General features: G+C 34.6%; 1 protein-coding gene across 3 annotated transcripts in view; it reads right to left on the minus strand.

Moving 5' to 3' along the window:
* The window catches only part of LOC150101363 (hapless 2-like), a 79,356-nt gene extending 61,323 nt beyond the window's left edge, over positions 1-18,033 (minus strand). For 2 of the 3 annotated variants that reach the window (XM_090400942.1, XM_090400941.1), the window contains exons 1-2: positions 17,899-18,024; positions 11,362-11,499 (exon numbers count right to left, since the gene is read on the minus strand). In XM_090400942.1, the coding sequence (XP_090257068.1) occupies positions 11,362-11,469 (108 nt within the window). In that variant the 5' untranslated portion in view covers positions 11,470-11,499; positions 17,899-18,024. Of the gene's footprint in view, positions 1-11,361; positions 11,500-17,898 lie in introns of all 3 variants that reach the window. The other variant, XM_090400943.1, reaches the window with a different exon arrangement.
* Between the last annotated feature and the right edge of the window lie 1,693 nt (positions 18,034-19,726).

Raw genomic sequence — 19,726 nt, forward strand, 5'->3', positions numbered from 1 at the left:
GTCATTAGTCAGACGGTCTGTCTGTAAACATTACTTTCGCTTCAGCACACTTAATAAACATAACTGCCAGCAGGGATGTAATCACTTCTTTCCAGAAAGAAAACGATAACTATACTACATTTTCGTATCATCCATTGTTTTCAAATATCCTTTTATGAAACTGCGTGCACAACAAGAATTGGTAAAGCAAATCTGAATTATACATGCGAGAACATGCTGAGACGATTCTGGCCTCATCTAAGTTTATTTTACTGAACGCTGTGAATACTCCTCGAAACATAAACACGTGATTTAAATTTCATTTCATGTTTCTCGTTATCAGTTCCAGATTCGCTTATACTTAAACGTTTAAGTGTTTAAGTATAAGCATTCGCTTATACTTAAACACTTGTTCACATTATCGGCAAACTGGAATTAACTATATTTGACTGTTCTCTGGAAATAAAAGGCATGCATTTTTTTCCTGATATAGGCTAAATATCGCACTATCATGAAAGATAGAACAGAAATTGCAGTAGAATTCTTTTAACGAAGCTCATTAAATACAGCCATAAATCTGCTTTCCAGTATGTGGCCGATTCCTCATGACACTTTAATCGTCCAAAATCTGAAGACTTTAAATCAACAAAAATGTGATGAAATGTGATAAAATCAGATGTAATATTTATTATAAAAAGATTTAGAAGAATGATATATAAGGGAGTCCGCAGTTTTAAGACATTTATGGGCATTATTATTATTATGAGAATTCTGAACAGAACAAAATATCTCCCCCCCCTCAAATCTCTTGTAACAACGTCAAAATCCAAAACAACGAGTTCCGTCATTCTGGTAACAGATTAACTCTTTTTTTTTGTTGTTGTTTTTGTTTTTTTGTTTTTGTTAACAAGATTCCCACCCGGGTAATGTGGTAAACTATATATATGGTATGTTCGTTCCTTGGGTGGACTGACTATTGATTTTTTTTCTATAATTTTTAATTTTATATATTCTTTGGTATTTTTATTATTCGAAAAGCCTGATCTAGAGACCAAATATGAAACAGTTTAAAGTCACTTCAGGTCCAAAAAGCATATGTGATGTTCTCACACCAGGCAATGAAAATCTTTCACCTTAGACAATAGCAAACATCCATACCCAGGGTGGTTCGTAGCAACAGCGGATACTCATTATCATAAGAATTGGAAATTCCAAAAAGTAATCGAGAGGGTCACACCCAAATTTTATTAGCTTAGTTGTGTTAGTCGCGTCTTGAGTTTTGTGGTATTATCGTTTAGGACACACGCGCACACGCACGCACGCACGCACGCACACACACACACACACACACACACACACACACACACACACACACACACACACACACACACACACACACACACACACACACACAGGGCACTAAACCTTGCAGAATGACATCTTCCCCACAAAAAAAAATTTTGGTGGTGGACGGGGAGGTAAAGAATGGGTTGTTCCGCCGCTATTAGTCACTTATTGTGACATTCTGAAATCATCAAACACTCCGCACAACGCTTCGATGACGAAGTCTCCATCTAGATGATGAAATAATAGTTTAATTATCCAAATATTTCGTCTCTTTCCTCTGTCTGAAACATTGTCAATCATGGTACAATGTAGGACTGTAACATGCACAGCGGCAACGAAAGAAACGGAATAGCGTCCGTAAAAGGCGCACATGCAAGCGACCTAGCATAACCAAACTTAACCTAAATGAACTTTATCCAGTTTTCACAGCGTATCGAAACTCGGACAATTCAGATCTACGTACATCGGTCTACTCATAGTTTAATCAAAGCCGTCACCCTTAAAAGATGTACAATAAACTTAGTATCCTAGATAACAGTATCTTTCTCAACACAGCAGAGTTTCTTTACATCATCATTTTACATCATCTGAGAAGGCTCTTCAAATCACATCTTGATATCCTTGTCTTCTTCAGCCTCCTAAAACGCAGCCCGTTCACACTTATTTAATTCTTATTTTTGTTTATAATCCTCCCAGTTCAAAAAGGCACACACTTTCGATTAGTAATATTGAAATGGCGTTCGTTCTTCTCTATCCATTGGTTCATTAATCAACCTGTTCGAATTGTGCTGAATTTATACTCCACTATGTTTACCGGGTGACTACTTTCCTCTTTTCTAAAGAATGGCTGGAATCTTTAAAGCTACAGCTGATTCCTTATCGTTCATACCAACTTTATCTGTCCAGTATCCCCTGCGGCCATAGATGGCCGCAGGGGGTGCTGGACTTCGTTAATACAAAAACTCGTTAATACAAAAATTAAATATCAGTCCTGCAGGAACAAAGCATATGCACTGCTCATCCAATTTTTTTTTTTGTTGTTGTTGTTGTGATACTTTATGCTTCTATATATCTATACACGGATTATCTACCCCTAAATCTATTCAGGCTGCTAATGTATGGTTACCTTTCATGAATGTCTATTGTGTTCCATATTCTTAACTTTCGACCAAATCATTATTTCAAGACTTGACCAACCACTCCAAAAATACTACCCGGTTCACTATTCATCTATGTCAACCTCATTTAACACCCATCTCAACCTCAATTTTCTCTCTCTGTGTCTCATACACACAAAGAGAGAGAGAGAGAGAGAGAGAAAGAAAGAGAGAGAGAGGACTGGGAGACGTGAACGGACATACTTCTGATCGCTCCTCTTTTTAGTCTGATTTTGTGTAGTATCGAACCAGAAAACTGGATGTACCTAGTACCGGCAGATATATTGCGCACTGTTTTTGTAACAGTGAATAATTTATTCCAGTGAACCTTAATTCTTAGAGAGTAATGAGTAATTTTTTATTCTATCCTTTTGGTCCGAATATGGCTGGTGAGACTGTATCCATTGTTCAGCTGCGCTTAAAGACAACGTCATTCTCACAGTAAGATTAACTGATATAACAACGGCTAGCAAATCCTTCCCTTCTCCCATTGCTGACTCTGGGAGGGACAATGGTCGCAAAGAACAGTCCTCTGAAGGTAAAGTAATGGAAGCGTCACGTCTAGGAACAAGCTGCAATTCTGTAAGTACATTTTTCTAGAACACTGTATCTTAGTGACACTTAGAAGTTCAAGTCTAAACTGTGTATTTTCACTATAAAAAAAAAAAAAAAACACGACGGCTACACACTGTGAGGTCGAATTTGAGAGAACCCTTGTTTGCTGGGTAACGTTGTCAAATTTAGGCAATTTAAGAAATTGTTCAAAACGGACATACTAACTCCAATGAGCGAACCAACGAAAATATTCAACGTAATGAAAAACGAAACAAAAGCATTCAAAGAACAATCCACCACAACAAAACAGGTGCAGGCTAATTTAGATCCACCAATTCTGCTATATTCACGGACTGTTAAAAACAACAATAAAAACAAAAGCGAAGTGGGCAATAAACATTGCTTTAAATTAATTGTCAAACCGGTAGATTAATTAAACAGAAAAGAAACTAAAAACATTATAAAAGATAAAATAGATCCAAGAACAATCAAAATCAGAATCTCAGAAATAAAAAGTATTACTAATGAACCAAAGAAAAGGCAAACATTGATGTGCTTACTGCATAACGAAATCTCTAAGGAATGCAAAGACACGTTAGTAGCAAATCCCAGTAAGAAATATCCTCCAAGAATAATTATTTATGATATTCCCAGCGAAATCGATAAGAACAATGCAACTGACTCAAATACGCTTACAGAATGAAGAGCTTTTCGCTGGGAATACAAATATTACACAAAACATTATCATGACAAATAAAAAATAAACAAACAAGAGGAACATAATTATTGAATTCGACCCAATTTTGAGTATAAAATTGCTGAAAACCGGTGTTAAAATGCTAGAGAGAATTTGCATAGCGCAGACCACGTAGTGTTCTCAGGTGTTTTGCAACAAGTTCCACTATCATACTAGAGTTAAAAACACTTGTCCGTTCTGCTCTAAGGAATACGAGCTCAGCGAGTGCCCACGAAATGAGTCGGAGATGAACTGCATAAACTGCCTAAATCATAAAAAACATGCCAAATCCAAAATCGACTGCAAACACATGGCACTAAACAACGACTGCCCGACATTCGCTACTACCGACAGCTCAAAATTCAATACATCGATTATGAAAAGCAATAATAAATTAATACAACATTAATACAAGAACCTTACAACAACAACAACAACAAAATATGTGGCTTTCTAACTAATTATAAAATATTTTTCATAGGATCGGAAAGAAAGCGAGCTTCAATAATTGTAGTCAACCTTGCAATCTAGGTTGTATTAATGTCTCAGTACCGCAACAAGGACTCGGTACTAATCGAAATCACGTATCGCGGAATCAAAACTTTTGCTGTGAGTATGTATTTAGACTATCATAGTGACATAAAATACGACTTAATAAAACTTAATAATACGACTTAATAAAACTGGGCAGCATTGGGGATTTTACTATCAATCACGGATTAATGCTAGCAATGGATTGCAACGCCCATTCTGTTTTATGGTTTAACGAGAGCACAAGCAATACAGGAACAAATCTGGAAGAGTTTTTATCATCAAATTCCCTACACACACATGAAGACGCTGATACTCAGTCGTTTAAAAATACCAGAAGAAGCAGCTTCATTGACTTGACAATAGCAAACAATGCTATTTTCTCCCGGATTTCTGAATGGAAATGTGCGGAAGAAGAAAGTTGTTCCGATCATCGGATATTAAGTTTCATCATTAGCAACAAAAATTTAAATGGAATACATGAGTCAAACCAATGCGGTAACTTTAAATATATCACGAAGAAAATCAATTACATCATGAAATCATCCCCCAGAGGACACACACTTTCCACAATCCTCCGAATGGCCAGATCTGCACCATCACCTCCTAAACTATCTAATTTTTACAGAGATGATCTACAGCGGTGGAAAAATACAGAACTTCATCACACACTGACAGGATCAACAGAGTAAGCAGTACTAACAGAACTACTGTTTTCGAACAGAAACATAACAAGTCTCACAACAGGCCAGCGCTTTCCTTTCCCTACATAGAAATGGGCAGGAATAAGAATCATAGATGACCCTCCTGACACAGATCCTAGAGTGGAAAACACGCACATGCTTACCATTGAAATACCGAAAAATTAAAATGTAATATCAACAGATGCAAGCTGCTATTATAAAAGCCTTCCCAGATATCGCTACATCTCAGTAAATCCGTTTAGAAACTGCGGGGAGCCCACCTTTCATCTTGCATCATCTGAAGCATCACTTGCAATTCTTCCTTCCAACTACAAGAAAATATACCACTTCCTGATGTCAGTGCCTCCAACTTCGCCCTTCCTATATTCATCCTTAATCCTCTCATCTACAAAGCTGCACATGCCATCCAGTTTTCAGTGGGATCTTCTATATAAATCGAAGTGGGCCAAACCTTCTATGCCATACTCTCCACTGTATGTCGGTGGAGAGTATGGCACAGCATACTCTCCACTTGTCATGCTAAAGCCCTACAAATTTCAACTTAGAGAATCGGATCTGTGTCTGTTGTGCGAAGTTTCAGGTACCTTGGAACACACATATCTAACCTGTCCTGCAAACAAAGAAAGAAACAAGAACTGTAGCGAAATGTATAGAGGAGTGGATCCAAATGGTACCTGCTCTGAATTGCCGACGACAATACACTTCAGCTGAAAAATAACTAAAAGTGATACCGAACTGTAATACTGACTCTTACTAAAAAGACAAATCCTGTCTAAATATGAAACATTATATTGGGTTTATTGGACCATGATTTTGATAACCATATATACATAATCGTCGACAACTTTCGCCAGCTAGGGTCTGTCTGTCTGGCGTTTTCAAGACGAGAAAGGTTATACTAACATTAAATGGTAAAACAAAAGAATGCAGTAACGACCTAAAAATCAGTTAAACAAATTGTAGAGCACGTGTGACATCAAAGGCATAAAGCGTGGAGACTTAGTCATTGTCATTAAACCGCGTTTTATAATTTTTCGCTTGAGTTCTGTTAAACATAATGAATTTATTAAGTTTTTCCAAATGTCTTTTAATATTATGTATTTGGTTTCTATTGTGCATAGTACCACTGCAGCTTCTTTAAAGATTCTACATCTGAAATCTTCTTCAATGTATGACATGGAGCTGTTGTCCCAATTACTTTTCAAACCTATGGAATGGTTTGAAATTGAGAAATGATGTGCTAATCCTGAGGTGTCTGTTCTGTTATTATTTACATCTCCGACATGTTCTTTCTTTCGGATTTCTAGGCTTCGTGAAGTTTGGCCTATGTAAGTCAGTCCACATGAACATGGCATGCTGCAAACTCCTGCGTATTTGTAGAAAGCGATGCTGTCCTTAGGAGATCTTAATATGTGTCATGTAGTTAAAATAGGTTTAAATGCAACTCTGATGTTAAAAGGCTTCATGATTCTTGCTATTTTGATGGAGACTGAGCCTGCATAAGGTATGACGATGGACGATACGTACTGTGTCACTAGAGGTTGTTGCTGGGGGTTGTTTCTATAGAGGATCTTTTGAATTATATTTTGTGTATAACCATTTTTGTGTAGAGTTTTTGATATAAGTGAGAGCTCATCAAGTACATCTTTTTCTTCTGTGATGATATTTTTTGCTCTGTTTTTTAGCATATGTATGATGCTACATTTCTATGCATAATGATGATTAGATGAAAAATGAAGATAACATCCAGTGTCTGTAGGTTTGCTATAGATTGTGAGCTTGATTTGTCCATTATCTTGTTTTTTAACTAGTACATACAAAAAAGATAATTGATGGTTGTTTTCTAGTTCTAATGTGAATTTAATTTTATAATGGAAACAATTTATTTTTTGGAGGAACTCATGTAAGGTATCTTCCGTTTCTTTCCAAACGATGAACACATCGTCAACCTATCTCCATCAGACTGGTGGTTTCTGAGTTAATTTTGCTAGGATGTCATTTTCTAGTTTTTCCATGAAAAGATCCGCACACGGTGGTGACAGGGCACTGCCCAGCTAAGCCTTCCAGTTGTTGATATACTGTGTTGTTTACTTTAAAATAGTTAGACTTGAGGCAATGGCGGAAAAGCTGCGCAATGTCGTTTGGAAAGAGATCTTCTATGATCTTAATTACTTCTTCGACCGATATTCGTGAACAGAGAGACCACGTCTAGACTTGCAAATATATCTGTGTTTGATATATTGATGTTTTTTTAAGTTTTTCAAAAATGTTGAGAGGTCTTTGTGTATGATGCTGATTTCTTTATCTTCTCTTTCAACAGACTAAAGAGGTGTTTGGCTAGTAGGTATGTAGGAGCATTTCTGCCGTCCACGATCGGACGAAGCGGAACTCCGTCTTTATGGACTTTAGTACACCATATAGGCGTGGTGTTAATGGATGTAAAGATTTTAAATTTATTTGTAATTCTTGAAGCCATCTAGTCATATTGCGTATTAAAAGATTGATCTCGTTGTGGTTTTTCATGGTTGGATAATATCTAATATATGATATGTAGACGAGTCAGAAATGAAAGTACCGATCTTCTTTATGTAATCTTTGGTATTCATAATGACTGTTGAGCTTCCTTTAAGTGCAAAACTGTTTTTGTTTCTTTTCAAGTTCAAAAGTACCTTCTTTTCAGAGGGTGTAATATTACGTTTCGGTGGTTTTGCAGTAGAGAGGATGATTGTACTTTTAAATCTTATCTCATTTGCTGCTGTCTCTGAAGGTGAAGAAAGACCTTTCTCAATATTACTTATGAAATCTATTTTTGGGATATGGTTAGCAGCAATTGAAAAGTTGAAACCTTTTTTTAAAATTTCTGATTCTTGTTTGGAAAGACTGTAGTTCGAAAGGTTGAAAATAACCTTATCATCCGGGAGGCATGGTCTAGAGTTGTATTTTCTTCGATAGAGTTCATCAATTTTTTTAATTTGAGATACCTTACTAGATTAAAAACCTTTGCTGTAGCTATCGTGTAACATGCGGCCAATTATATTCCAAGTGGTATTATCTATGTTATTGGAAATATCATCAAAAAAGGTCAATGCATTGAAGGTCAATTTTGTTCAGTGCGTATCTGACATATTGGATTCTCTCACTGAGTAAGGCTAAAGAAGTTTTGTAATAAATCCGTTTTGCTTTTTTTGATTTTATATGCTCTTTAACGATTAAGAACTAAGGAATGATAGAATACTGTCTGCATCTTTTAAGGAAAGTTAGATGGTTAAGCAATTTCGCCTTTTTGCATTTAACTTTTTCGAAACAACGTACCATGTGTTTTTTATATCCATCTAGATTGTTCATTTTGATAGTTAATATTTGGTCTTTTTTTTCACTAAATATGAAACATTATATTGGATTTATTGGACCATGATTTTGATAAACATATATACATAATCGTCGACAAGTTTCGCCAGCTAGAGTCTGTCTGGCTTTTTCAAGACGAGAAAGGTTATACTAAAATTAAATGCTAAAACAAAAGAATGCAGTAACGACCTAAAAATCAGTTAAACAAATTGAAGAATTTGTCTCCACGCTTTATGCCTTTGATGTCATGCGTGCTCTTCAATTTGTTTAACTGATTTTTAGGTCGTTATTGCATTCTTTTGTTTTAGCGTTTAATGTAAGTATAACTTTTCTCGTCTTGAAAAAGCCAGACAGACCCTAGCTGGCGAAACTTGTCGACGATTATGTATATGTTACGATTAAAGTGATAAATCCGGTTATTATTAATAATTACCGATTAAAGTGAATAATTGGAATTAATAACTTTAACCGGTTAAAGTGAATAATTTCTAGGAGTCTGATAAATGTAATAAAAGCAATAATTCCTAGAGGAGTGTGGTAAATGTAATAAAAACATATTTATAGGTTTTGTATATAGGTTTTCATTCTCAATAGAAATTATAACAGCTTAGGTTAGGTTAGTTTATAATGAAAAAGTAAGGAAAGTACTTCTTTTGCACTCAATGAAATTAGAAATCAGAAATCATTATAAACTAACCTAACCTAACCTTTATCGGTTGGAAATCATTATAAACTAACCTAACCTAATCTAAACGAACCTAAACTAACCTGGATGTCGCATGTCGAACCAGAGTGTAGTCGTGGTTTGTCGAGGGCAGATTAATGGGGATAAAAGATAAACTTTGTTGTGGGACGAGCTTAATGATTGCGGGCAGATAAATGGGGATAACAAATAAAAGTTGTTGTGGGAAGATGAATGGGGATAATAGATAAATCAGAGAGGAACTGATCGGTGTTTTTCTCCATTGATGAGGAAAGAGGTACAGCAACGTCGTTTATCTATCATCCCCATTCATCTGCCCATAACTTTTATTTGTTATCCCCATTTATCTGCCTGCGATCATTAAGTTCGGCCCACAACAACGTTATCATAAACTAACCTAACCCAACCTAACCAATAAAGGTTAGGTTAGTTTAGGTTAGGTTAGGTTAGTTTATAATGATTTCCAACCGATAAAGGCTATGAGAGTTTATCATGATTTCCAACTGATAAAAGTTAGGTTAGGTTAGTTTATAATGATTTCTGATTTCATTGAGTGCAAAAGAAGTACTTTCCTTACTTTTTCATTATAAACTAACCTAATCTAACCTAACCTAAGCTGTTATAAATTCTATTGAGAATGAAAACCTACATATAAAACCTATAAACATGTTTTTATTACATTTACCAGACTCCTCTTGGAATTATTCACTTTAACCGGTTAATTATTAATTAATTAATTAATTAGTGATTAAGTATTAACCGGTTATTATTAATTATTAATAATAACCGGATTTATCACTTTAACCGTAACATATATATGTTTATCAAAATCATAGCCCAATAAATCTAATGTAATGTATCATATTTAGTGAAAAAAAAAAGGGCCAAATATTAACTATCAAAATAATTCCTGTCTACCACTCATGCATCTTTTGCTTCTTTTCTATTGTACATCTATAAAGAAAATCTTTTTTTTTTCTCTGTAGTATATAATCTTATAATATGTAAATAGTAATATGGAAATATATATATAGTATATGTAATATGTAAAAAAAAAAAATTTGCCTATCTTCCAATGCATATTTTATCAAGCTAAATAAATAATAATAATAACAACAACAACAACAATAATAATAATAATAATATATATATATTTCTCCAACAATCATCTTTGCATGTTAGAAATAGAACATTCGATTAAAGACGGTGATAATGAAAGTGATCATCCATTTAAATCACTGGGTTTTCCCCCTTCTAACTAGAAATGCAGCCTGTCGTTGCATATTTGCAATATCCGTTGAATGATTCACACTCAGTGACCTTATTTCTGCTACATTTCTTCAGTATGAAATTGCATAACACTATATCTAAGTTTACTGTAATTTTCTGTTTTGGGGGATTTGTACGAAGGAGGGAGGGGGTCGGGAAAGTTCTGGTAAACACCTAGAACAAAAATGATATTAAAGCAACTGATATGACATAGGAAAGAACATATCTTAAACCCTTTAACCCCCATGTTTCATCAAATTGTAATACTTTGTTCTTTTTCTTTTAGGATATATAAGACATAAAATTAATTCATTTTTGTTCTAGTTATTTATCAGAACTTTCCAGATCCCCCTCGTATGCCTCGTGAGCGACGGATAGGATCTTCGCTTAGCAGTCAAGAGACTGAAGATTCAAATCCTAGTGAGTCATGGATGCTTGTGAATTATTTTCATTGTCATGTGTGAAGTTACCATCTTGTTATTAGAGGCCCGAATAGCTTCGAGAAAAAAAAGTACATGTTTGGTTTCCAGAAAGTTTGAAGAATTATGAATCCTTAGCTGTTCCACTTTCAACCTTTATATGGTATTTTCAACCTTTATATGTAGATATAAACATATCTTTAATAGATACGTTTGGTTTTTATTTGTTTTGATAACCGAAATTATCTTTGTAGCCAAACAAATGAGCATCCTTTTTTTTTTCCGTACAGGTTTCTATGTTCTTCAGACCGTTATCACGAGTACTAGTTACGTAAGCTGCCAAAGCAAATTCCTACAAGTTGAAGAATTAGCACCATCCGCTAGGAATGTTAACCATGAAAACAACTGTGGACAGACCCTGATTTTCGTATTAAAAAATCAAGACTTTTGGTATTAATAATAAATAATCCTATTCTTTATTTTTAAAAGTCATCGAAAATTTTTGCCTTTCTTATCTCAAAAACAGAACACAGGCCAAGGAATACGAATGGACGGTTCATCACTACTATAATTTAATTTTTCTGAAAATCGGAAAAAGGACATTATTATTTACCTGACTGTAATGAACTGGTTTCCCACCATCAAATTTCAATCCGCAAGTCGGTTGCACAGGACTAGTTTCATCACAACCAGAGTAATTAGAATATGTTGCAAAACTCATAACTACTTCTTTGGCCTTTGCATTTACTGCCTAATAATAATAATAATAATAATAATAATAATAATAATAATAATAATAATAATAATAATAATAAACACTAAAACTATTATTTTCATAAATTCTGTATAAAGATAGCAATAACCGTAATCAGAAACCAATGTGAATCGTTAATTATTCACTAATTCCTTTCAACCACTATGTGTTTTAAATTGGATTTACTGAAGTGCAATGCGAATCAAACAGTATTCTTTGAATGTACATGGAATCAGAATGAATTAACTTACATATGAATAATGGACTGAGAGGAAATTATGCCAGGTCTCTCCTTTAATTCAGTGGTCTCAAACTCAAATTGCATGCGGGCCGAATGCACGGTGTGAAAGCAACTGACGGGCCGGAATTTTTTTTTTTAACAAAATGAGAGTGAATATATATATATATTGAACTGTATTTACCCCTAATGTATGGATACCACCCCTTTATAACCTTTATAATTATGAAACCCTTTTATAACCTTTATAACTTGAGAATAAATAATGACAACCTATTCTCTTTCTTTTATTTATTAAATTTTTCTTCGACACACACAGAAAAAATACATATGTTTGTATGTAAATAATTATAAACTACTTTATTTCTTACTGCAACTTGACACTTGATGGCGTTTCGATTCTGATAAAGTTTGTAGCCTTGGAGAAAAATTACTAGAAACTATCTTCATCACGGATTGTAGATGCTCATCACTAGATTAGAACACGAGTCAATCGGGTTCTTTTCTTAGACTTATTAATTTTCAACTGCGAAAAAAAACTGTTCACATATAAATGTACTCCCAAACAAAGCGAATATTCTTATTGCAAAAATTCGTAACTGAGGGTATTTATCTTTTGATAAGTACGAATAAAAGTTAATCAAATCTGTATCTTCAAATCTTTGAATGAGATTTATATCACAATATAAATTAATTAGCTCCATTTGTAGATTTTCTGGTGCGTTATTCATGTTAGTTTTTAATGGTAATGAAAATAATGTAAAATCGGATTAATTTGAAGATCTTTCTTCAAATTCTTGTCGTAATAATGCTATTTTTCTTGCATATTCTTGAGATTTTTCATTTGAAATAATAGGGCAGGATTTAAGATGTAGGAAATGTACGAAATTTTTTTATTCCAGTTGTGTTTCCCATAATTGCAATTTAACTTTAAAAGCTTTAGTACAAGCATTCTTTCCTTGCAGCTCTTTATTGAGAATATTTAAATGGCCGGTTAAGTCAACAAGAAATGCTAAATCTGTTATCCATGTATCATACGTAGTTCGTCGATGGTTTTATTTTTTTGTGTCATAAAAATTTTGATTTCATTTATTAAATCAAAAAACCGTTTTAATACAGCTCCTCGACTTAACCACCTCACCTCATTATAATAAATCATTTCTCCGTACTCACTTTCAATTTCTTCAAGCAATGCAACAAATTCTCGATGATTCGGAGCTGGTCCACGGATAAAGTTTACTGTTTTAGTTACTGTTTCCATAACATTATCCGTCTGCAAACTTTTAGCACAAAGTGCTTCTTGATGAATAATGCAATGTATAGTGCAAAATTTATTCTGAAATTTTTCTTCTTTCATTATATTTCTTAATTTTACCGCTACTCCATTTTTTTTACCAACCATAGCAGCTGCACCATCACTTGCAAATCCAACCATTTTATCCCAACTTAATTTATATTTATCTATTACAGTTTTTATTTCAGAAAAAATATCCTGTGCATCAGTTTTTTTTTTCATAGGAATTATTTCCAATAATTCTTCAATTACTTCAAATTCATCAGTAACACCTCGTACGAAAACGGCAAGTTGTGCCATATCTGTGATGTCAGTACTCTCATCAACTGCTATTGAGAATGCTGCAAAATCTATACTTTTTTCTTTTAACTGACATCGTAAATCACTAGCGATTTCGTTAATACGTTCCGCTACCGTGTTGGTTGACAAACTAATATTTTTAAATAATTGTTGTTTGTCAGGACAAAGAAGTTCAGCAGACTTAATCAAACAATCTTTAAGGAATTCGCCATCAGTAAATGGTTTTGATCGTTTTGCAATGATGTGCGCGAGAGCAAAACTTGCGTGAACTGTTGCTTCACTGGATTTATTTGCTTCAGTAAAAAAATTTTGTTGTCGTTGTAAGCCAGATTTCAGAAAATGTAATAACTTTTCTTCCTTCAATTTGCCTTCCAACATTTCAAATTTTTCTTCAGATTCGTTTCGTATTCTTTGTATAGATCGTATTCTTTTGGAACTGATATTCCCTTATTACAAATAAAACATACAATTTTATTGCGCACAACACCACAAAAGTACATAATTTCCCATTAATCTTGAAAAACATCCTTCTTCGTCCACTTGTCTTTTACTCTTTGTTAAAGACATGGCTTGCAATTTAATCTCTTAATTAAAATCCCTATTATAATTTTATTTACAACTTTAATTCAACAAGATGAATTTTCGTATGAAAGCAACATTCAAAAGTTATGCACAATTCTAAATGATAGGTATTGATATAATGCAGATCTAACAACAAGCACAAATAAACAGGTTTTATAAGCCGAACGTTAGTTTGTCTCCATCTATATTGCAATATGAACTGCGCAGCTGTGCATCGGAAACACCAGAATACTGAAGCGCCACCAACTGTCGACTGGCGAACTAAATTTACTGATTGTAAATTGTAGATATGGACTGAGCTTATGCGCATATAAGCGCAGTCCATATCTCTATGCCTCAAAAACTATAAGCGCCGTATTTACAACAAATACAGTGGAACCTCGGTTGTCGAACTTAATTCGTTCCCGAAAGCTGTTCGAAAACTGAAACCATTTTCCCATAAGAATTAAAGTAAAATGGATTAATCCGTTCCCGAACCCCACATGATTGTTTATTTAAACCTTTACAACAGTACTTCATGCATAAGATCGTATACAAACATAATGAAAATGCATAAAATCTTACATAAAAAGAATAAACACAATAAATAAATAAAATATAGACGAAAATTGATCGCCTCTTTATTTTTGAGTATTGTACAGATCGTTGATTTCGCCATATCGAACTGCATAGCAAGATCAGAGACACGAACGCCATTTCCATGTTTGGATATGATTTCTTTTTTCATCTCTATCGTGGTGGTTCTAACAACTTTTCTTTTCTCTTTGCTGTTATCGCTATTCTTCTGAGGTCCCATGGTGGCTTAATTAATAATAATTTATGGAAAAAAACAACAACAAAACATAAAGAAATCAAGAAAACTCACTGCAAATTCGAGCAGGTAACTGCACTGTACGAAGGCTGCCGCGTAACTAACGCTTTCCCGCCTTACAGCTCAGCACGCAGTTGCCGTTTGTCTGTTCGGAAACCGGGGCGTTTTTTGTTCGGAAAATATGTTCGGGAACCGAATTGTTCGAGAACAGAGGCAGTTTGAGACCACTGCTTTAATTGATTTAGATGAATTATATAAATTAAAAGATACATCAGTAGAATGGAAGTGACGGAGGCCATGAAGAGGATGAGGAATGGAAAAGCGGTGGGCCCCGACAGAATTCCAGTGGAGGCATGGAAGGCACTGGGGGAAGAGGGAATTGACCTGCTGTGGGACCTGTTCATGAAAGTTTGCCAACAGGAAAATATACCCGAGGAATGGAGGGAGAGTACTCTTGTTCCCATCTACAAGGGTAAAGGGGATGCACAAGACTGTAAAAATTACAGAGGAATAAAGTTGATGTCCCACACAATGAAGATCCTAGAAAGGGTTCTTGATGGTAGATTGAGGGAGGAGGTGGAGATTGCAAAGGAACAATTTGGCTTCATGCCTGGTAGATCAACAACAGATGCTATCTTTGGGTTACGACAGATGATGGAAAAATATCGAGAGAAACAAAGGGAGCTACATCTGGTATTTATTGATCTGGAGAAAGCATACGATAGAGTGCCAAGGCAAGACGTCTGGAGGTGTCTGAGGGAGAAGAAGGTGCCGGAGAAATATGTCAGGTTGGTGCACGAAATGTACAGAAATGTGAAGACAAGTGTTGGGACCTGTTTGGGACAGACAGAAAGTTTTCAAGTAACAGTTGGCTTGCATCAAGGGTCAGCATTAAGTCCGTTTCTGTTTAATATTGTGATGGAGGTGGTAACAGAGGAGGTGAGAGAAGATGCACCTTGGACAATGCTGTATGCAGATGACATCTTGCTGTGTGTAGATTCAAGAGAAGAAGCGGAAACTAAACTGGAATGATGGAGAAAAGTACTGGAAGAGAGAGGTATGAGACTGAGCAGAAGTAAGACAGAGTATATGTGTTGCGCAGTGGGCGGTGGCCAGGAGACAGACCTGGAGCTGGAAGGAAATGTCATCAGGAAGGTGAGAGACTTTAGATACTTAGGTTCGACAGTGGAAGAAGATGGAGGAGGTGAGAAGGAAGTGGGATGCAGGATACAAGCAGGTTGGAGGAACTGGAGGGAGATGGCTGGAGTGTTATGTGATAAGAGGGTGCCGATCAATCTGAAAGGCAAAATTTATAGGACAGTAGTGAGGCCAGCTATGACATATGCTATAGAAACTGTGGCCCTGAGGAAAAATAACATTAGCAGGATGGAAGTAGCAGAGATGAGAATGCTTAGGTGGATGTGCGGTGTGACCAGAAAGGATCATCTGAGAAATGACTATGTCAGGGGAACAGTGAAAGTTACGAACTTAGGAGCGAAAATACAGGAGGCAAGGTTGAGATGGTTTGGTCATGTGATGAGGAGAGAGGACGAATATGTGGGAAGAAGGGTCATGCAGATGGATGTGCAAGGAAGGCGGAAGCGTGGGCGGCCGAAGAAGAGATGGAGGGAGCTGGTAGAAGCGGACTTGAAGATGAAGAACTTGGATGTGGTGACAGCCCAAGACAGGAAGGTGTGGAGGAGACTCATAATAAACAGTGACCCCACTTAAGTGGGAGAAGCTGCGGAAGAAGAAGAAGAAGATATAAATTAAAAGATAGTTCCTTCTATTCACTATATTCTGTGATTTTCCGCAATTCTTTGTCTAGAACTATTTCCTCCCTCCAATTCCATTTTTAATTAATTAATTTTAACTAAAGAGGCACCTTCTATAGATGCCATGGATTTTCTCTTAATGTAAAATGCAATTAGATAAAATATAAAGGTTTGCGGGATGAAAAACCGAAGTTTCTAGTGTGTGTGTGTATGGGGGGGGGGGGATCTACACTTCCGTATGAGACTAGCTCACTCATATTCAGATGAAAAGCCCTGATAAAACTACTTCACGTCTTGGATGGGATTTGAACCACGTCCCTCGATGTAAAGCATCTCTGACATCATGATATCTTCAAGAGATATCTTTTATTAAAACAAGTTTAACAAATTATTACATAAAAAAAGTGCTTTTCGTAATATTATTTTTGCATATTGACACCATTCATTATAGCAATAAATGAAATCTGAAACGAACTGCTTTCAAGTTACGTTTGCAAAAAGTTTAAGCACCAATTAGATTGGTGCTTAAACGTTTATTCCGTACTATCATCTGTTCATATGGAAGTCAATCTGGGGCTCGGGCTATAGAAATTTTATGATAACTTGGTATTTCGAAATTTCCAAAATATATACTGCAATGACTTTATGTAGACATGAACTTTGATATGTCGAATGTACATAGCACCTTCACGTTGTTCAATTCTGATTTAATTTAGATTGACTTTTATTGACAAAATCATTCTGATATTAATAATTTCGTACTGACTAGTTGGAATCTAATGAAATTTAGTATCTGTTATTTCTATTAAAATCTATCAAGTAGTGGCAAAATTAATTAATATCTAGAGTACGTATGTCCAAAATGGGGTGACCTCTCATAAACAGACGCTACAACTTAAACATGATTGTCGGAATTTTACAGTATCATGAATGCTCAGAGTTGCAATATTACGACAGCTTAGAGTTCTTTGAATGGCGTAAATATGTCACAGATATCGTGATAGTTTCGGAGAAAACAACGGAAATATTAATTAAATAAATTCAGATTTGACCGATGTAAAAACTATGGTGTACATTAACAAGTATAACCTTAATGTTTAAGGGATCGAATGTACAAGGCAGTACAGCAGTTTTGTAGGATATCTACTATTTAGTGACATCAGATTATCTTACATTATTTTTTCAGCGTCGGCCGATTTTTATTAAATAAATAAATAAAAAGGAAAGAATAACTTTTGGTTTTATTATTTATCATATATGTAAACATTTTCTAAATATATAGCAAAAAATGCATCACTTCTTGTAGTTTATGTAGTATGTTTATATAAGAAATCTTTGTATACCTACGGACTGTCGAAAACTTTGATTGCGATATTTATTTGTAAAAAGGACTCACCTCTAATTTAATTTTTTATTTCTGTAACATAACCTTGAGAGAAAAAAATATTGAACTTTCGGACGACATTCTCACGCCATTGAAGAACTGCAGCCTTGTTTACAACAAGCAACTTTCATCTCATCGCCATGTTGCTTACGTCAGGCAGTAGTGCGTTTGCGCGAAGATTGTACTTCTGCTGAGGAAGTTGAAATGGTGAGTGAGAGGGAATAACAATAATAATATTTTTTTTTTTTAAATAGAAAAGTTGTTATTTTATACGTAATGTGTAAACATGCACAAAAATGTCTGTAATAATCATATGTATGTAATTTATCTGAGATTACCATATAATTATTATTATTATTATTATTATTATTATTATTATTATTATTATTATTATTATTATTATTATTATTATTATTATTAAATAAAATTAAATAAACTATTATTAAATAATAATAATAATAATAATAATAATAATAATAATAATAATAATAATAATAATAATAATAATAATAATAATAATAATAATAATAATAATAATAATAATAATAATAATAATAATAATAATAATAATAATATATTATTATTATTATTATTATTATTATTATTATTATTATTATTATTATTATTATTATGACAACATGAATGCACACCATCAAGCAGACGTAATCACCCCGGAACATGATAATTGCCACATTCTGAAATCAATATCAGAATGGAAACAACTGACAATCCCCAAAAAAGGACTATCTATTCTCCATATCAACATCAGAAGCATTCAAAAATACTGGCTGACCCTGCAAGCTTATCTGAAGGAAGATATAGACGAAATAGACATTTTAATACTGACTGAAGTATCTACGACAAAGGAAGAGGCATCCTCCTACCAAATGCCACACTACCAACAACACAAACACTGCAGACAAACAAAACGAGGCGGTGGTATAATAATATTTACCAAACATAAACTAGAAGTAACAGAAATAAACTATAAATCAGAATACGCAGTCTGTATATTAAACGCAATATACAGACCACCCAACTTAAGCACCACAAAATTCCTAGAAGAACTAAACAGATGGCTTTCAGCCACGAAAGTAGGCACCTCAAAATACTTGATAATAATAGGAGACATTAATATAAACATTAGGAACATAAATAACAACACAGAACAATACCTAGACCTATTATCGGCATATAACATAACCCCATCCATACAGTCGTATACACGAGAAGAGATAGTCGGAAACACAACAACCTCAACCTGCATTGATCATATAAATATAAGGGCCCCTCCAAACAGCCACACAGCAGCCGTCATAACATGCAAACTAGCAGACCATTATTTCACAGCATTGCAAATACACACTAAACCAGAACCAATAAAAATCACTGACACTACAAAACAGTATCATAGCATTGTAAACGAAGCAATAGTGAACGATGAAATCAGAAAAACAGACTGGATGCAGATAGCATCTTTAGACTCCGCTGAAGCTGTATATAATAATCTTAAACTTGCATTTAACAAAATATACAACAAAGCATTAACAAAAATAAAAATACGTCCCCAAACGAAACAAAATCCATGGATAACAGACAACATACTAACAGACATACAAAGAAAAGATGCCCTATGGAAACAACTTAAGAAGTCACCGAACAATATCACTTTAAAAGCTGAATACAAAAGAAAACGGAATCTCCTAACAACCCAGATTCGAACGGCAAAAAGAAACTATTACAGCAACAAATTAACAACAGCACAGAATGACATAAAGGAAACCTGGCACCTGATTAATGAAATGCTGGACAATATACACAGAACCACTGCCACAGAAAC

Source organism: Typopeltis vanoorti, chromosome 11, assembly GCF_054136105.1.
Source record: "Typopeltis vanoorti isolate ZY-2024b chromosome 11, IOZ_Tvanoo_1.0, whole genome shotgun sequence".
In the NCBI taxonomy this organism is placed as follows: domain Eukaryota; kingdom Metazoa; phylum Arthropoda; class Arachnida; order Uropygi; family Thelyphonidae; genus Typopeltis; species Typopeltis vanoorti.